The sequence below is a fragment of the Tursiops truncatus genome, chromosome 1 (assembly GCF_011762595.2).
Source record: "Tursiops truncatus isolate mTurTru1 chromosome 1, mTurTru1.mat.Y, whole genome shotgun sequence".
Taxonomy (NCBI): Eukaryota; Metazoa; Chordata; class Mammalia; order Artiodactyla; family Delphinidae; genus Tursiops; species Tursiops truncatus.
This window is the reverse complement of record NC_047034.1, coordinates 148,141,791-148,162,208: the sequence shown is the minus strand read 5'-3', so window position 1 is coordinate 148,162,208 and position 20,418 is coordinate 148,141,791. Positions and strand designations below refer to the sequence as shown.

Sequence of the window (20,418 nt, the reverse complement as noted above, 5' to 3'; positions counted from 1 at the left end):
CTAAAAATGGTAGTCTCTATTCCCTGGCTCCAATTCTTCTGTTTTCTCTGAAACCCGATGAAAGCAGCATTTCACCCCCACACTCCAGTGAAACAGCTCTACTCAAAGTCAAGAGCAACCTCCGTGTTGGCAAATACAGCTGTCAATCTTATGGCTACCTTCCCAGGCCGAGCACAGTGTTTGATGCAGTTGGTCCCTGTATCCTTCTTGAGACACTTCATTCCTTTGGCACCTGAGACATCACACTCTCTCCTGATTATTTTTCTATCTCAGGGACTGCTTCTTTCAGCCTTTTGCCATGCTACTCCTCAGCTCCCAAATGTTGATCCTTAAAATGCACACGGTGATCAGGGCACTCTCCCACTGGAAATCATTCAGTGACTCTCCCCAGGACAGAATCCAAACTTGAGCATTGGAAAGCTCCGCCACCTCACCTGTCACGAAGTATTTGTGTGGTGCTCTAGAGGACAGCCAGCCCCTCCAAATGTTCTTTTTCACCACACCCTCCAAGATCTCTGAGAGCTGAGTGGTTCCCATTTGCAGATGAGGAAGCTGAGAAGCAGATTGTCCTTCACTTGCCCAAGGTCATGCAGCTTGCAGTGTCTTTTATGAAAGCTTCTAATTCCACGTCCTGTATTCTTCCCATTTACAACCTGTTGTTTGACCTGATTCCTTAAACTTGGGGCTTCTGAGTGAAGCAGAGGCGTGGAAGTCTGGTTCCTTCTTTTAGGTGCCAGCCTCTCCATCTGGATTTCCTCTTAAGAGTGCAGTGGTTTACACTCTTCACCCCAGGCGCTTGGTAGTCACGTTTGCAGGACAATGGTGCTCTTACTGGTCGAAATGCTAAATCTCCCCAAATGAGAGGCCAGCTGCAGAGTACGAGAAGAACAAGGGCTGAATGATTTGATCAGACATCTGTGGGGACCTCCTGGCATTTGAAGTGTGAGCGCCTTAGAGAAACTAACTATTCTGGCCCGAGGGAGTTGGAGACTGTTAATCTTGGTGGTTTTGACCGCTAACTGCCCCAGAGGTCCCAGCCTGCTGTATGACTCAGAATCCCCAACACTCCCCCTATTCTTCTCTCACTGGGATAGTCAGGAGGCCATTCCTAAGGCATTTTAATTTGGTAATAACTTGACATGGCCCACTATGCCCAGGGCTGTATGTTTTAGAAGTTACTGTTGCTTGGGGTTTGGTTTAGAGCTGCTCCATCCTTAATATCTGATTACCCTGCACTGGCCTGGGAAGAGCCTTTCCTGGTGGGCTCTGGCTTCCTGTGTTCCATCTTGCCTGTGCTCTTTCTTCTCCATTATGGATTACCTGAGTCCATAGACCCTGGACTATCCCACAGCCCGATTCTTTTTTTTTAAATTAAAAACATTTTTATACATTTTTTAAAGGCTACTTTCCATTTACAGTTATTACAGAATATTGGCTGTATTCCCCATGTTGTATAGTACATCCTTGAGCCTATCTTACACCCCATGGTTTGTACCTCCCACTCTCCCACCCATATTTTGTCCCTCCCCACCCTTCCTGCTGGCAACCACAAGTTTGTTCTCTATATCTATGAGTCTACTTCTTGTTTTGCTATAGTCACTAGTTTGTTGTATTTTTTAGGTTCCACATATACGTGAGATCATACAGTATTTGTCTTTCTCTGTCTGACTTATTTCACTTAGCATAAGACCCCCCAGGTCCATCCATATTGCTGCACATCTAGAGCCCTGATTCTTGAAGCATTTTGCCAGAAGTTGATCGTGTTCACTAGAGAGAGGAAAGATGTGGCTGAAGGTTTGTCTGCTGTTGTACATGCATTTCCACGTGCATTTCTGCAATGCACCATGTTAAAGGGACGACCACCATCCATCTTTCCTTTTCTTTGTGAAACTATCTGGAATTCAGAAAGACCATAGGAACCCACAGTACCAGGCAAGCAAGCGGGTGGTGAGGGATTGGAGACAAGAATATGAGGGACTCATAATGCCTCACTGCTTGTTACACACTTCCAGAGAGCTTCCCTACCCCATCTCCAGCTGCACTGACCACTCGTGCTGTCCCTGGACGCTGTGCTTCCCTCTGTGATGGCACTGACTGTGAGCCACACCAGGGCGGTGCCATGTTAAGAGCTCCTGGGCTTCCCTGGTGGCGCAGTGGTTGAGAGTCCGCCTGTCAATGCAGGGGACACGGGTTCGAGCCCTGGTCTGGGAGGATCCCACATGCCGCGGAGCAACGAGGCCCGTGAGCCACAACTACTGAGCCTGCGCGTCTGGAGCCTGTGCTCCGCAACAAGAGAGGCCGCGACAGTGAGAGGCCTGTGCACTGAGATGAAGAGTGGCCCCCACTCGCCGCGACTAGAGAAAGCCCTCGCACAGAAACGAAGACCCAACACAGCCAAAAATAAATATATTAATTAATTAAGAGCTCCTGCACTTGTGTCAGAGAGAAATAGTTTCACGTCGTATCCACTACTTACTAGCTGTATGATCTTGACTAAGTCTCTTCATCTTTCTGAGCTTGTATGTAAATTAATAATTAATAGCACCTACTCACCTGGCTATTGAGAGGAGTAATTGAAGAAATCTATAATGTTTTCATCACTGTGCCTAGTCCAAAAGCTTCCGGTAGGTTTAGTAATTGCACTGAAGTTTATGTTTCGTTTCTGAAATACAGTTGTTTATGTAAGAAAATATTGTTATGTAAATTTCTCTTGTGAAACCCTTGACTTTCTTCTGCCTACCAAATAAAGGCCCAACTCCTGGCTTGTCGCTCAGCATTTACATCTGCATTTCAGGCTTTAAATTTCATTGGTAGGGAAAGCTAAAAAAATGCAGATTTTTTAGAAGAAATTGCACATAGATACAGATGAGTTTGTCTAAATTCAGTGAGCAGTGACTCTGTGTAAGGCCCTGGGCTAGGCTCAACAGGGCACTGAGTGAATCACACATGACGCATGATAGGCGGTGGCATCATGGTTTCTGGCTGTCCTGTATAGGCACCAGCCTCCCCTACCCTGGACCCACCCCACCCCCGCCCCTGCAGAAGGCAGCCCTGAGGGAAGACTCACCACAGGGCCCCAGCACAGCAGAGCAGCTGGGCATCAGAGGGCTGGCAGCTGGCCCAAGGGTGGAGACTGGGGAAGTTGGGACTGGGAACTGGCAATGAGCCAGGGCTCCTTCAGGTGCTCCAGCACGCAGGGCCTCCAGCCCCAGCAGTCACTGAATGTGTCTTGCTCTTCCTCTGTGGTCTTCTCCAGACTGCACTGGGCAGGGTTTTTGGTGGCAGGGCTGTGACTCCAGCTGCACACTGAACACATATGGACACTGAAGCCCAGAGATATGAGGTGACTTCACTACAGTCACACAGCCGCAAAGCCAGGGCTACAACTCACAAGCCTTCTGAAAAATAGTGCTTTCTGACTTATGGGCTCCTGAGATTGTCTTATGTCCAGTCCAAGTGCAGTGAGATTGTCAGGGCCATTTTGTTCCTTCAGAAAATCATAAGGGTCTTCTGTGTGCCCACCTCTGTGCAAAGAACTGTGGGTACAGGGTTAAATCAGACCCTGACCTTGAAGTTACAGTGCAGTGAGGGAGACATACTACCGACGATTGCAGTTCCGTACAGCGAGTGCTGGGCAATCATGTAACGCGGATGGCAGGGGGTGGACGGTGAACGCAGGGAGGCACTTGGCCCAATCTGGGGGTCAGGGAGTTAGGCCCAGAGAAATTGACATCTGAGCTGAGTTGTGAAGGACCGGGAGGCATAGGCAGGTGGAGAAGGACAAGGAAGAACATTCCAGGCACAGAGGATAGGAGAGCAGGAGAGCCTCCTTAACTAAACGCCCCAACATGTATTTGATCTCTATTCAGGGCACTGTGAGTGGTTCCCACTGGCTGGGTCATAGTGTGTGTGTGGGGAGAATAGAGGCAGATGAGGCTGGACATGTAGACATATCCAGGAAGGTTGAAAGGGCAGTGCCTGTGACTTTATCAAAGTCTGGCGGCTCTCTCCTTAGGTCTCCAGGCTCTACTCTCCCAGTCGGGGAGCCTGGATGGAGTTCCTGATTTCCGTGGAATCTGGTTTACTGCAAAGAATCTATGCAAAACCCAGTGAGCTCTTTTTACCAAATTCCACTGCCGGGCCTTGCTTGTTTATCCACCTATTCCTTTAGGGTTTCTTGGCTCCTCCCCCTTACCCCCACCTCCAGGGCCTTGGTGTGGAAAGGGGGCTGAAGTGCTGATTGTAGGGAGTGAAGCTTTGTTCAGGGTTTAAACACCTACAGCTCTTCATGAACTAGTAACCGCTGCCCAGTGCCTGGCAAGCCGTGACTCTCTTTCTCTTCCTCTAGGCCTGCTGAGTTAGCCACCAAGTACGCAAACTTTTCAGAGGGAACTTGCAAGCCTGGCTATGCTTCAGCCTTGATGACTGCCATCTTCCCCCGGTAAGTGCTCCTGTTTCTTCCCGTCACCTGGATAGCCTGGTCCATGGCCCAGGACTCAGACACCCTGCCCCATGTGGCAAGTGGTGTGCCTCTGAGAAAATGAGATTCTGTGGTACCTTTCCTCCCGTGTCCTTGAGTCGGTGGGTGCCTGGAAAGGACTTTGCTTTTGGCTGGTTCCTACTCCAGTCCCACTCTAGACCCTTGCTACACCTTACCCCCGTCTTCCTCTCAGAGCTTGTACCTGCCAGCACAGCTCGCTTCTGTGGAGGAAAGAGACGAGGTAGAACCTACGTGGTTCCCCTTGGAAGCCAGGTATCCAGAGGCCGCCAGACAGTGCTCCACAGCACAGAAGCTCGTAGTCTTTTTTGGAAGCTGGGACCAACTACCTGGCTTCAGGGAGGCAAAGCCAAATAAAGCAGGAAGTAAAGAGGAGTTTCTGAGGCTGGCGTTCTAGAGTTCCTGATTTCCTTGACAGGAGCTGCTGAGAGAAGCTTTTACCCAGTGCCACTGAGAGGCCTTGCTTGCTTATCCGCCTTTTCCTTTCGGGTTTCCTTTCCTGAAACCTTGGTGTGGAAAAGAGCCTGACGTGCTGCGATCGTCTTGTCTGTGGTCCGAGTGCAGTGAGACCCCTGGGGTCGTTTTGTTCCTTCAGAGAGTTATAGGACTATCTGACTTGGAGGGGATGCAGGAGGGGCTGCTCTGGACCTCTGGGAGTCAGGATGTAGCACTCGGACCACCAGAGGAGCCCTAGGGGTGGCCTCTTGGCATGGGCTGTGTTCATGGGGGAAGGGTATGCACCCCATCCCTTAGAAGGCTGAGGTTAGGGCACACGGTGTGCTTGCAAAGGAATGCTGACAAATAGCTTGCCCAGAAGCAAATCCAGGGTATTTGGATTTTATGCTCCTTTTCTTTCCTAATGTCAGCAATCCAAGCTTAGCTCCTCGTATAAAACAGGAGGCTCTGCTGGCTGAATACCTGGTGTTCAGTTAGAGATCCCTTTGTCTGGGGTCTGCCTTCTGACGTGATTCCAATGTTTTGCTTCCCCCAGCTATTTACTGAGCACTTCTTCAGTGTCTGGCACCATGTTCCATATTCTTGCGTGGGTTTTCTCAGACCTACACTGCTCAGGCCCCTGGGCCAGACACCTGTGAGTTTTCCTTGACCTGTGTATGGGTTTTCTAATTGAAAGTAATACAAGCATGTGGGGAAAAAAAACTCAAACAGTACAAAAGGGTATATATTCCCACTCCAGATCCCAGAGACAGCCAATATTACCATAAGCAGGAGCATACTGTATTTATTGTACTGTATCTTGCTTTTTACTCCTAACAATATGTCTTAGAGTTTATCCTATTACCAGCATATATGGATTCATCTCATATTTTAAATGATTGCATAATATATAATTGTTTGGAGATGTCATAATTTTATTAAAGATTTGTTGAGGTTTAATTTACATACAGTAAAATCTGCATATTAGTATAGTTGTATGAGTTTTGAGAATACCTTTGTGCAACCACTGTAACAGTTAATAGAACACATCCAACATCACCCCCAAAAGTTCCTTCATGCTTCTTTGCAGTTAACCCCTCCCTTGACCCCCAGGCCCTGACAACTACTGTCCCTGTACTATTTCCAGAATGTCATATAAATGGATCATATAGTAGCCTTTTGAGTCTGCCTCTTTTGTTCAGTATAATGCATTTGGGATTCACACATGTGTGTAGCAGTTGCTTGTTCCTTTTTATTGCTGAATAGTATTCCATTATATGGGCATAACATTGTATGTTGTTTATCCATTCAACAGTCAAAAGACATTTGGGTTAATTCCAGTTTTTAGCTATTATAAGTAAAGCCAACATAAACATTTGCGTAGAGGATGTATGCTTCACTGCATAAGAATTTGCCAAACTGTTTTCCAAAGTGACTATACCGTTTTGCTCTCCTGCCAGCAAAGTGTAAGAGTTTTAGTTGTTTTATATCCCTGACATCAATCTTTTTAATTTTAGCTGTTCTAGTAGGTTTAGAGGGAAGGGAAGGCTTAGAGGGCTTACCAGGGAAGCCCTGCTTTTGATGTTTTATCTAAGTCTTTCCCAGGACTTCTCTGGTGGTACAGTGGTTAAGTGTATCATTTTATTTTTAGATTCCACATATGGTCAGTTACTAACAGAGGGATGTTGAATTCTCCATTTATCAGTTTTTGCGTCAATGTATTTTGAAGCTCTGCCATTTAGTGCATACAGATTTAGGATTGTAGCCCCTTGCTGAATAGATTCCTTCATTTTTCTGAAATGTCCCTTTTTCACTGGTAATAATCCTTGTTCTGAAATCTTCCTTGTTTGATATTAATATAACCACTCCAGCCTTTTAAAAGTTAGTTTCATCATGGTGTATGTTTTTCTATTCTTTTTTTTTTTTTTTTTAAGGTTTTCAAAATAACATTTATTTCTTAAAAGTTAACATGTGCATAATAGGAAACCAAAGAACACAAGAAGCAAAAAACAGTCATTTATCATCACAAGCAATTTACCATTTGATGTGTCCTTCTAGGTCTCGTTTGTGTATTTAAACACAACTAAGCATTCATTTTTATGTAATTAAGATCATACAGTTATGTATCATGCTTTTTCACACATCATGAATATTTACCATTTCAAAGTCCCAAAGCTATGAGTATTTTGATAACCAAAAATACACTACACCAACTCAATCTGGAAGGAAAAAAATGTAATCCTTTCTTGGCGACAAAAACTTCAGAAAAGACAAAAATGGCAACAGGCCTCTAGATAAAGATATTGGCAGAGTTATGATTAAAATACTACATTCCCTTAACGTTCAATTAAAAATGAGACATAAAGCAACAGAGTACCCAAAGTATAATGCTTTTAAGAGGATTCATTATCTGATCTAAACTATTAAAGTATTAGCAAGGAGGTATATTTCCACTGAATTACTTAACAATGTATTCCTATAGTACAGCTAAGAGATGCACACACATCAATGGTTATCATCAAAATATAAAAAGGAATACATCCACATACTTCCCTCCCTTTTATACTTCCTTCTGCCCCTCTGCTGCCAACCTAATGAACAAGTCCTGGTGTACATTTCTCAGATGGTTTAACAATTCCATGTCCAAGATGCTACTTTTTTACCAATTATAACAAAGATATTTACAAATTGGTTAATTCACTAGCTCTACTTTTTATCATACATTGTCACCTCAGGACTCCTAAAAAGCCTAGATGTTGCAAAATAATGAATGAACCTTGTCCATAGTAAGCATTGGTACTTTACAAAAATGCACATTTAGACCTATGGTTATAACCTAAAACTGTCTTCTAGATATGGAGATATTAGCTAAGAGCCCTTCCCTTCACCCTTCCTCTCACCCATCCTCCAGCATATCAGCAACTAAGTACAGGACGATATCTAGCTCCAAGAGGTGGATTAACATAGACGCTCCCAGAAGACACAGCCCTTCCTAAAAACCAACAAAAGGGCATTTATTAAGGGGTTATTTTACTACCTCTACTCTTAATATACTTTGGGCATTAGGACTTGCTTATTCTTTAATACACAGCAATATTAACTAAAACACACAAATAGAACAATGGTTAGACAATCTGAACTTGTCTAAAGACTCATGGGCACAGATCCCTTCTCTGTACTTCCTTCCCTGTCTGCTCCCCGCCTCCCCACCACCCAGTGAATAGTCAGCTTACGCTCCAAGACTCAAGTTTAACAATTTCCACTCCCCCAATACAACCATTCCTATGAATTAACAGAAAAAAAATACTTTAAAAGGTGTTACTTTTAACTCTCTATTTTCAACATATGTTGTGTACTTTCACACATCTAGAAAGATGAGATGTTTCAAATACAGATTTAAGTTTGTCCACTATGTATACACGTAGTAGCACTGAAGAAACTGCACACAAAGGCTATAGTCACAAAGTGTCTCCTAAACAGGAACACTCTGGCCTAGAAGCTTCCCCTTCTCATCTCTATCAACCCGGTGGACAAGAATAAGCATCTGTAATGCTTAGAGGGGATTTTAACAATTTTACTTCCTCCAGTTGTTTTCAGAAGTCTTTCCTATGAATTTTAACACGAAGTGTACACAATGTATTTATCGGCTATTTTTGTCATACACTGGCAACCTCTTTAACATCTAGGAAGACTAGATGTTTTAAATTTGGACCCTCTGTCCTTTATGTACACTATGTACACAGCCAAGTAAAACAAAATGCAGAGACACACCAGACAATGGTTAGTCTTGGTATAAAGCCCTTTACACTTTCTTCTTTCTCCCTGAACCAGCACAAATAAAATAATGTGTACTGCTCAGAGAGGTGGTTTGATCATTTTGATCACTCCATTTCTAAAAGACAGTATTTCATATGAATTTTAACAAAAGGATATATCTACAAAATATGTTACTTCACTACCTCTACCTTTAACATACTTTGTGCACTTCTAAACATCTAGAAAGACTAGATGTTTCAAATAAGGACTAAAGTTTGTCCACTATATACACAGTAGTGTTGAATAAACTACACACATGTAACAATGGTTAGATCTGAAAGTGTCTTCTACATAGGGACATTCTAATCTAGAACACTTCATTTCTCCCAGTACCTCCTTTCTGCCATCCATCCAACATTGGGCAAGTACAGGCACAGGTGTCAGGCGCAGGTGTCACTTAGATGTGATTTACAATTTCACTTCCAAAGGCCCTTTTCAGAAGACGGCTTTTCAATGAATTTTAACACAAAGTGTACAAAATGTGTTAGTTTACTAACTCTACTTTTGTCATACATTGGCAACCTCTTTAATATCTAGAGACTAGATATTATAAAATGGGGACCCATTGGTCCAGTATATACAAAATATATACAGTAAAGTTAAACAAAATGCATGTAACATATAGAGCAATGGATAAGTTGAAATGTTCTAGTACCTGCTAGCAAAACATCTTTTGCAATCTTCCCTCCCACCTCCCTAAATCCAATGAACAAGCACAGAGTATACTGTTCAGAGAGGAGGTTTAACAATTCCATTTCCAAAGACAGTATTTCCCCAGTTTTTAAAAGCTATTTACAAGAAGCATTATTCTACTAAAACTACTTTTAAATACATCAAGCACTTCTAAACATCTAGAAAGAATAGATATTTCATATAAGAACTTACTTGTCCACTATGTACACAGCACTGTTAAATAAAATTGCACACATGTAACAATGGTTATAATCTGAGGTATCTTCTAAATATGACCATTTTGGCCTGAACCATTTCCTCCCTCACTTCCTTCTCTCCACCACCAATCCAGTGGACAAGTACATGCATATGTAATGCTTAGAGGTGGTTGAACAAATTCATATCCAAAAGTCATTTACAGAGGACAAGCTTTCCTATGAATTTCAATAAAGTATACAAAATGTGCTAATTTTACTACTTTGTCATACACTGGCAACCCCTTTAACGTCTAGAGACTAGATGTTGCAAAACTAGGACTCAATTTGTCCATTATATACACTATATACACAGCAAAACAAAATGAACATACAAAAAATGGTTTTGTCTGAAAATGTCCAGGTATGAACACACTAGCATATTACCTTTTGCAATTCTTTCCCTCCCTCCTCCAAACCACTGAACAAGTATAGGCAATAGTATACTGCTCAGAGAGGTGGTTTAACATTTAACATTCCCAAAGACAGTACTTCCTGTGAATTTTAGCAAAAAGTTATTTACAAAGTGATATTTTACTACATCTACATTTAACATACGTTGGGCACTTCTAAACATCTAGATGGACTAGATGTTTCAAATAAGGACTTAATTTGTCCACTATATACAGAGCAGTACGGAATGAACTGCAGACATGTAACAGTTATAATCTGAAACTGTCTTCAAAATACCAGCATTCTAGCCATTCTAAGACCAACCCCCTTCTCTCTCTCTCCCCTCCACCAACCCAGAGGGCTATCACGCTCAAATTTTCAGAAGACAATCTTTCCTAGAAATTTTAACACAAAATGTATTATTTACTAACTCTATTTTTGTCATACACTGGCAACCTCTTTAACATCTAGAAAGACTAGATGTTGTAAATTAGGACTCATTTGTCCATTATATACACTATATACACAGCAAAGTGAAACAAAATGCGGGAACATAAAAAAGGCAATGGTTAATCTTGCCTCACTATAAACACACTGGCACAGAGCTCTTTGCACTTCCTTCTCCTCCCCGCGACCTTGAACCAGTGCACAAACAAACACAGTGCATACTGCGTACTGTTCAAAAAGGTGGTTTGGCTACCCCTCCCCCCCCAACATTTCATACGAATTTTAACAAAAAGGTATTTACAAAATGTTTTTTTACTACCTCTACTCTGAACAAATATCAGGCACTTTAGAAGATCTAGAAAGACTAGATATATCAAAAAAGTACTTATTGTCAACTACACATACAGTAGTAAGGAGTAAAATGCACACACAAAACAATGGTTCTAATATGCAAATGTCTTCTAACTGTGACCAGTCTGGCACAGAACCTTCTTTTCTTCCTCCTCAACGTCTTCCATTCCATGTCCTCTAACCCACTGAACAAACGTGGACCTCTGTGGCTCCTGATGTCGCCTCTAGAGGTGGTCAAACAACTCCATTTCGAAAAGTCATTTCCAGAAGACATTTCTTTTCTACGGTTTTTTTAAAGAAACAAATGGGCATTTACAAGACATGTGACTTTAACTCTATCATACGTCGGCAACCTCTTCACATCTAGAAGGCCTATATGTAGCGAAAAGTCTTCTTTCGAAAGGTTGGGGGGAAAGTTGAGAGCAGCTTTTTCATATTATATACACAGGCCTTCTATAAACGGCCAGTAAATCTTCCCAAAGGGTGGCGGGCACTTCCTATTGGCCGCAAGTGGTACGTTATTCTACCATTTCTATCTTCCGACATCGAGGTCTTGGTAGAACGACGACCAACCGCCCGATGACCCGCTAACGTTCCACCCGTCGTCGACCGGGGCTCCGCTCACCTTCCAGGCCCGTTAAGGCCTTTGTCCGTCGTTGTCCGGACGAGGTGAGGTCTCGTCCAACTGGGGCAGAGAGGTCACCTCAGGTCCCGGATCCGCGCGGGCTCCAAGGCCTAAGGGTGGCTGAGCTGGCGTCCACGTAGAGCCCCCTTCCCGGGCCCTCGAGGCTCTAACGGCCCTCCGCAGCGTTCCAGTGGCCGCCATTCTTCTCGCCCTGCCACGCCCGACGCCCAAAGGCGCCACGTCCTCTGTGGCCTGCCGGAGGCTTCGCCTAACCCCTGCAGCGTGGGGTCAAGAGACCCGGCGGTGGGCGGGATCTGGGCTCCGAGGGGCCGCCGCCATTAGGTCGCGGAGGTGGGGGTGGGGGAGCAGTTCGCTGCTGCTTCCAGGCTCGGGCCCTGCCAGTGGGCGGCTGCGGCGAGGGCTCTGGGGTTCGGTAAGACACAGCCTGAGCTTGTCCCGGGGGCCCCCCAGTTCACCTGCCGACCAGAGGCCGGAGGGCCTGGAGGGCCCCGGGCTAGAAGGCCGCGATCCGCTTCTCACCGCGCTCTCTGCCGGAACTCTGTTTTTCTATTCTTTTACATTTTCTGGTGGAGAAGGAGTTTGTATGTTTATACCCTTGAGCATCAGAGAAGTTGGATCTTAGAGGTGTGGTTGGCAGCAGTCCCTCCTTTTACATTTAACCTATCTGTTTCTTTATAATTAGAGAGGGTTTCTTGCGGACAACACATAATGGAGTCTTGCTTTTTTTATCCAATCTGACAATGCCTGCCTTTTACTGGAATGTTTATACTGTTTATATTTCATGTAATCATCAGTGTGGTTCGGCTTAAATTTACCATCTTGCTATGAGTTTTCTGCTAGTTTCTTTTTTCCCTTTCTTTTCCTGCCTCCTTTTGGATTAATTGAGTGTGTTTTATGGTTTTATTTTACCATAAAATAAAACTGTTGGTTTAATAGCTATGCCTCTTTGTTTTATGTTTTTCATGATTATTCTAGAGCTTACAATATACATCGTTGATTTATAATCTACTTTTAAATAATATTATAGCACTTCGCTTAGAGCTTATGAACCTTAGAACAGTATACCTCCATTTCCCCTTCCACCCTTTGTGCTATTTTTTGTCATATTTTACATTGATATATTATAAACCCACACAACACTGTCCTTATTTATTTTTGTTTTAAGCAGTTAATTATTTAAAGTGAATTAAAAATGAGCAGGAAAAGGCAACCTACAGAATGGGAGAAGGTATTTGCACATCATATATCTGATGTGGTGTTAATATCCAGAATATATAAAGGACTCCTACAACTCAACAACAACAACAAATGGGTGAAGGATTCAAATAGACATTTCTCCTAAGATTATATACAAATAGCCAACAAGCACATGAAAAAATGCTCAATATAATTAGTCATTGGGGAAATGCAAATCAAAACCACAACGAGAGGGCTTCCCTGGTGGTGCAGTGGTTAAGAATCTGCCTGCCAATGCAAGGGACACGGGTTCAAGCCCTGGTCCAGGAAGATCCCACATGCCGCGGAGCAGCTAAGCCCGGGTGCCACAACTATTGAGCCTGTGCTCTAGAGCCCGCGAGCCACAACTACTGAAGCCCATGTGCCTGGAGTCCGTGCTCTGCAACAAGAGAAGCCACTGCAATGAGAAGCCTGCGCACCTTAACCAAGAGTAGCCCCCGCTCACCGCAACTAGAGAAAGCCGGCGGGCAGCAACGAAGACCCAACACAGCCAGAAAAACAAAACAAAACAAAAAAACCACAGTGAGATACTACCTCACACTCATTAGGGTGGCTGCTATCAAAAAAGCAGAAAATAGCAAGTGTTGACAAGGATGTGGAGAAATCAGAACCCTGTGCACTGCTGGTGACAATGTAAATTGGTGGTGCAGCCACTATGGAAAACAGTATGGTGTTCCTCAAAAAACTGAAAGTAGAATTACTATATGACCCAGCAATTCTACTTTTGGGTATATACCCAAAAGAAATGAAAGCAGGGTCTGAAAGAGGTATTTGCACATCCATGTTCATAGCAGCATTATTCACAATAGCCAAAGCAATCCAAGAGTCTGTCAACTGATGAAAAGATAAAATGTGGTATATACATGGAATGGAATATTTTTCAGCCTTAAAAAGAGGAGAAGTTCTGACAGATGCTACGGTGTGGGTGAACCTTGAGGACATTATACTAAGTGAAATAAGCCAGTCATAGAAAGACAATACTGTTTTATTTCACTTATGTGAGGTACCTAGGGTAGTCAGACTCACAGAGATAGAAAATAGAATGGTGGTTGCCAGAGGCTGGGGACAAGGGGAAATGAGGAATTGCTGTTTAATGGATATTTAATAGACAGAGTTTCAGCTTTACAAGATGAAAAGCATTCTGGAGATTGAGTGCATAACAATGTGAAAGTACTTAACACTACTGAAACAGTAAACACTTAAAAATGTTTAAACACTTAAAAATGTTTAAGATGATAAATTTTATGTTATGTGTATTTTACCACAATTTAAATTTTAAAAGTTTTTAAAAATTAGGATGAAAAGTCTTTTTTTTTCCCCCTCGGGTTTGTTTTCATTCTCCCTTTGCTTTTTGATTTAATTTTTTTTTTTTTTTTTTTTTTTTTTTTTGGCTGCGTTGGGTCTTCGTTGCTGCGCGTGGGCTTTCTCTAGCTGTGGTGAGCCGGGGCTACTCTTCATTGCAGTGCATGGACTCTAGGCCTGCAGGCTTCAGTAGTTGTGGCACATGGGCTTTGTTGCTCCGCAGCATGTGGGATCTTCCTGGACCAGGGACCGGACCCACGTCCCCTGCATTGGTAGGTGGATTCTTATCCACTACGCCACCAGGGAAGTCCCTGGAAACTCTTGTATAGTTACCCACAAACTTAGTTTTACTGTTGCTCTTTCTTCCTTTGTGTTAGATACATGTTTCTATATGGTGTTCTTTTTCTTCTGCTTGAAGAACGTCTTGTAACATTTCTTATGAGGAAGATCTTATGGCAATGAAGTCTATCAGCTTTGGTTTGTCTGATAAAGTCTATTTTACCTTCAGTTTCGAAAGTTTGTTTGTTTGTTTTTGGCTGTGTATACAATTCTAGGTTGACAATTTGACAAACATGCAGTACTTTAAAGATATAACTTCACTTTCTTTTGGCTTGTATAGTTTCTAACAAAAGTCTTCTGTCCTTCTTACCTTATTTATTCATTTAAACTTTATTTTATTATTTGTCTGCGTCAGGTCTTAGTTGCGGCACGTGGGATCTTCGCTGTGGCGTGTGGGTTTCTCTAGTTGGGGCTTCTCTCTAGTTGTGGTGTGCGGGCTTAGTTGCCTCTGGCATGTTGGATCTTAGTTCCTTGACCAGGGATCGAACCCGCATCCCCTGCATTGGAAGGTGGATTCTTAAGCACTGGACCACCAGGGAAGTCCCTTTACCTTTTTTCACTTCGTATGCAATGTTTCTCTTTTCCTCTGCCTGCTTTTTGAGATTTTTCTCCTTATCGCTCATTTTCTCCTTATCGCTCATATCAAATTATCTCAGCAATTTGATATGATGCAGTTTGTTGTGGTTTTCTTTATATTATTCTTGGCTTGCATTTATTTATAAATAAATAAATATAGTTTATAGTTTATTTTTTAATCAAATTTGGATGCATTTTGTCCTTATTTTTTCAAATATTTTTTCTGCCCATCACCCTTCACAGGATTCCAATTACATGTATGTTAAGCCATTCATCCAACTGGTTTGTTTGATGCTAGGTTTGTCTGGTGTTTTTTCCCCCCAATTCTTTCTTATTTCTCTTTGTGTTTCATTTTGGATAGTTGATACTGCTATGTTTTCACATCCACTGATATTTCTCTTGTGGTGTCTAATCAGCTGTTAATCCCATCTGGTGTGTTTTCATTTCAGATATTGTGTTTTTAATCTCTGTGGTTCCATTTAGGTCTTTTTATAGCTTTCATTTTATTCTTTATTATGTTCATGTGTTCTTCTACCTTCCTGAACATAGAGAATATATTTAGAATAGCTATTTAAACATCCTTGTCTGGTAATCCCATCATCTGTATCATTTCTGGGATGGTTTCTATTGATTGATTTTTCTCCTGATAATGGCCTATATTTTTCTGATTCTTTGTGTGCCTGCCTGGTAATTTTTTATTAGATTCAAGACAATGTGAAATTTTTGTTTTTCTGTGCTAGATTTTGTTATATTCTCTTAAATAGTGCTAGTTTTGCTTGGACATGTAGTTAAGTTACTTGGAATCAGTTGTATCCCTTTGAGATTTGCTTTCAATATTGTTAGTGCAGGTGTTGAGCAACCGTTTGTCTAGGGCTAATTTATCCCCATAACTAACGCAGTACCTGTCTGGGGACTGGACCCAGTGCCTTGTGCATTATGAGGCATTTCCACTCTGCCTGATTTATTTCCACAATTGTTTTGTGAATACAAACAATTCCCAGCCCTGTATGAACACCGGGAATTGTTTGATCTACCGCTTCCTGGTGGACTTTCCTCAGCCTCAGAATTTCCTCTCATATACGCCCAGGTCAGTACTTGGCCAAAGATCTGAGGGGACCCCTTTGCAGATCTCTGGGGCACTCTGAGCATCTCTGTCCTCTGTGGTAGTCTCCACAAATTCTAGTCTTCTTGCCCTCCCTAAACTTTGATCGCTTTTTTTCAACTCAGGAAGACCACTGGGCTCTATTTGGGTTCCCCATCCCTGCACTGGTCCGAAGACTTGTTTCATCTATTTTGACTTGTTTTCTGGTTGTTGAAGGTAGGAGGGTAAATCCCACCCCTGTTATTCTATCATGGTGGGAAGCAGAAATCCCTTCTTCACACAGCATTCCATGAACTAAACTATAGTTTACTGCATCAGTTCCCTATTGATGGACAGTTAGGCAATTGCCATTTTTTACTACTCTAAATATTACTTCAGTGAATAACCTTTTTTACACAGCACTCCCCACACATGTGAGATTATCTAGAATAAAGTGATATTTATGGATCCAAAGTTGTGTGTGTTTATAATTTTGAAAGTTATTGGCAAATTGCCCTCAGTAGCAGTTTTTGAATTTATATCCACACATAGTAGTTTAATCTTCATCCAGTACTTTCTCCCGTTGCGGAGCGCAGGCTCCAGACGCGCAGGCTCAGCGGCCATGGCTCACGGGCCCAGCCACTCCGCGGCATGTGGGATCTTCCCGGACCGGGGAACGAACCCACGTCCCCCACATCAGCAGGCGGACTCTCAACCACTGTGCCACCAGGGAAGCCCCATCCAGTACTTTTATAGCTTTATTATTTATATTTGAATTATTAATCCATCTGAGTTTTTATTGTTTTGGTTTGGTTTTACTGTTAGGCGTGATCCCTGGTGTTGAGATCTAGGATTGTTTAATTTTTTTCCTCGTGGGTAACTAGTGTTTCTGGATATTTTGACCAAAAAGTTGTAAGTAAATTCAGGATTTTGATTTTTGTAGTAATAATATTTTGACACAAGGGGTCTTAGGCAGCTCTTTTGATGTGTTAGTTTTGACCCGATCTAATAAAAACAAGCCATTAAATCCCTCTCTCTCTCTCTCTCTCTCCTCTCTCTCGTTACATAGTGCTGTGGGAAGGGTATTCTCACTCTGGCCCTAAGCCTCACTCCTCCTTGATCCCGCCCAGTCACTGCCTCCTACGCCTGAGCACAGACTGGGGAGCAGGCAGTGGTAGTGGACGGGTGCTGGTGGGCTGGCCCGTCCAGGGTGCAGAGTCCTGCTTCTCTGGGAAGCCAGCCTGCTCCCTCTCACACCTTTGCGCTATCTGCTGGGAAGTCCTCCTTGCCTGCCTGGATACATCGTCCTCTAACGAGAGAGATGGGGAGGAGGGGGCATGAGGTCCAAGGGAAATCAAATTGATTGAACATCTGCTCTGCTGTAAACATTGGATTAGGGCTTTTCATCTATTGGTCTCATGGAACAGAAAGTCTTCCCTGACCTCCGTTCCTGCGCACACCCAGTTACTCCTTCCTCAACCTGTCCCGCTACAGTGCTGCACACATAGCTCTGTTACAGTACTTGTAATTGTGTATTGATGTTTCTTCTCACATAGTAGGCTGTGTACCTGTTAGCATAGAGACATGGTCTTATTCATGGCTGCCAATACTTAGCAGAACCTTTAGCACTTAATAGGCACTTAATGCGTGTTTCATGAGTGGATATTGATTTCTGCCCTTGGGAGATTGAGAGTCTGAGGGAATGAGGAATGTTGATGAGACACTCTTTCAGTGGAGAGAGTTACTGAAGAAAAATAATTATTTTGACATGTACCAATATATGATAGATTGGAAAGAGATGAGATTTGGAGATAGAAAGTTCTCAGAGCTTTCTCACTTAATGGGCTATGTGTGATCTTGGAAAAGTCAGAGCATAACTCATTAGCCAAGAGAATGAAATGAGAGGATGTACCTTGGGGCTATCAATGTTAGATCATTCCAGCAAAATTTAATGTTAGACACTAAGTGAACTCTGTTTTCCCAATGACTTTCGTTAAATCAGGGAAGTTTTTTCAGGGAGAAATAAAGATCCCAGAATAGGTCATGGTAAACATTTAAAATATAGGCTTAAAGAAAAAATACAACTCACAAAATCTTAATTGACACTCCCCATTTTCCTAGCAATGCTTTACTATAAACATTTGAGTGGCTTTTTAATGGTGCTTTGGTGAAAGATCGAGTATCACGTCTTTTCGATGGTAACCCGTGAAGCCACTTAACGTCAGGCACAAGCATGCATCCGTAGGCGAGGCCTGCGGCGCACAGTTTCAGCCAAAAGCAGAACCCAAATCCAGGCTGTGCCCAAGTACAGCAGCAACACTGACGGCCAACAGCACCTACTGATGTGTCAGTACTGACTTCTCAGATCCTCTGCTAAGACCTTTTCCTGTGTTTTCTGTTTTAATCCTCCCAACAATCATATGAAATAGGATTGTTATTAATACAGTTTTAACTCTGAGGAAATGGAGGCGTAAAGAAGTCGAGCAGTTTGCCTGAGGTTACACGGATAGGAAGTGATGGAGCCCAGTTTGAACGCTACTCTGACCACCTAGCCCATATGCTTAACTGCCACATTCTATTGCCTCTCACAGCTGCTGTCCCATGGACAGGGTGCCTAGGGGCCAGAGTGCAGAGGTCTACCAGTTGCCCGATGGGGGCTCAGGAGGCACTGGTGTAGAAATTGCCCTCTTGCCTGGCTCTACAGAGGAAAACCTCACTTCTCTTGGGATGCTCTTTGCTTTGGGAAGGCCAGGGTGCGTGGCTTGTGTCTGAGACTGTGTGTGTCTGTGATTCTCATGCTACTAAGGAATCGTTGCCGTGGTCCAAGCTGGCCAAATTCCCCCGAGTGCAAAGGATGGCTTTTGAAACCTTGCTGAGCTCTCTGAGGCAGGAAGTCTGGAGTATTGACAGAGTCCCAGCTGCCTGTCTTGGGACTCTCGTGTGAGAAGGTTCAGGAGGCCTACTGCACTGCTCTAGGGGATTTGAAAGTTTATGGGCTCCTGGTCAAGGTAGCTGGGTATCTGGTATCCCCATATTCCAAAGACCCTCCTTCTCTGCCCTTCATGGGTTCTGGGACTTTTTTTTTTTTTTTTTTTTTTTTTTTGGGTACGCGGGCCTCTCACTGTTGGGGCCTCTCCCATTGCGGAGCAACAGGCTCCGGACGCGCAGGCTCAGTGGCCATGGCTCACGGGCCCAGCCGCTCCACGGCATGTGGCATCTTCCCGGACCGGGGCACAAACCCGTGTCCGCTGCATCGGCAGGCGGACTCTCAACCACTGCGCCACCAGGGAAGCCCCGATTCTGGGACTTTTATCACTACAATACCAGGGAGGAGTGGTAAGATTGAGAGGCATCCTTGTAAAGCTTTGTCCCAAACCATCAATTACAGAGGAGAATAGAGCACTGTCCACATCCACAGAATCACTGTCCTTCTAGCCTGGGAGCAAGCTGAGCGTCTCCCCACCCAGCAGCGTGCAGAAGACTTGTTACCATTGTTCTCTCCGCTTCCTCATGTCCCCTAACTCTTAATCTCTGTACTCTCACTTCCACTCCCACCCCTCCCCTCCCTGAAATGCTCTTGTCCAGATCACCCAAAAGGACTAACTGACACATCCAGTGGGTGAACCTCTTTTTTTGACCTCTGAAGAGTTTGGCAGTATTGATCTCTTCCTCCATTTTGAACATTTTGCAACTCTCTCTTCTCATTAACGCTTCATCTAAACTCCCTTCCTGTTCTCCTCCTGTTTCTCTATTTTTCCTTCTCAGTCTCTTTTACAAGCAGTCTCTTTCTGCTGTGCCCACCCTTAAATGTTGATGTAAAAAAAAAAAAAAGTTGATGTCTGCCAGGGTTCAACTATGGCCCTTTTTCTTCTCTTCTCACTATGCGTTAGCTAACACATACATGCCGATGAGTCTCAAATCTGTTTGGAGCCCAAATCTCTTCTGATCTCTAGACCCACATAGCCAACTTCCTGCTGGACAGCTCCACTTGGATGACTCTTGGGCATCTCAAACTCAGTGTATCCAACTCACCAAAATTCCAGTAATTCTCATCAGTCCATGTTGCCTATTTCACTGAGTGTTACCACTATTCACTCTCACCTGAGCCAGAAATCTGGGCGTTTTTCTTTCTCCTTCCTTTCTCAACAAGATATCAGTTAGTCATTGAGTTCTGACACGTCTACCCTCTATAGAGAAGTCAGTCCCTTCCTCTGAGCTCTGATTTCCCAGCCTCTCCTGTATCTTTGACCCGAAATCAGGAACCTCGATCTTCATTCTCTTTACTGACTCCTTCGAATCACTGTTTAATCTTACTCAGGTTTCTCTCATCCCTCAAGAAGTTGCCACATTGACTCCACTATCCTGTAGTAGA

General features: G+C 43.4%; 1 protein-coding gene and 1 long non-coding RNA gene across 8 annotated transcripts in view; one reads left to right on the top strand and one right to left on the bottom strand.

The window, feature by feature from the left end:
• The window catches only part of ST3GAL3 (ST3 beta-galactoside alpha-2,3-sialyltransferase 3), a 236,812-nt gene that overhangs the window by 155,537 nt on the left and 60,857 nt on the right, over nucleotides 1–20,418 (top strand). For all 7 annotated transcript variants that reach the window (XM_033867828.2, XM_033867824.2, XM_073790892.1 and 4 more), the window contains one exon: nucleotides 4,349–4,441. In XM_033867828.2, the coding sequence (XP_033723719.1) occupies nucleotides 4,349–4,441 (93 nt within the window). The remainder of the gene's footprint in view (nucleotides 1–4,348; nucleotides 4,442–20,418) is intronic.
• On the bottom strand, nucleotides 6,933–12,043 carry LOC117314513 (uncharacterized). The gene is made up of 2 exons (XR_004529284.2): nucleotides 11,492–12,043; nucleotides 6,933–11,147 (listed from the first exon to the last, which is right to left on the bottom strand). It is a non-coding gene; the product is annotated as an uncharacterized lncRNA (long non-coding RNA).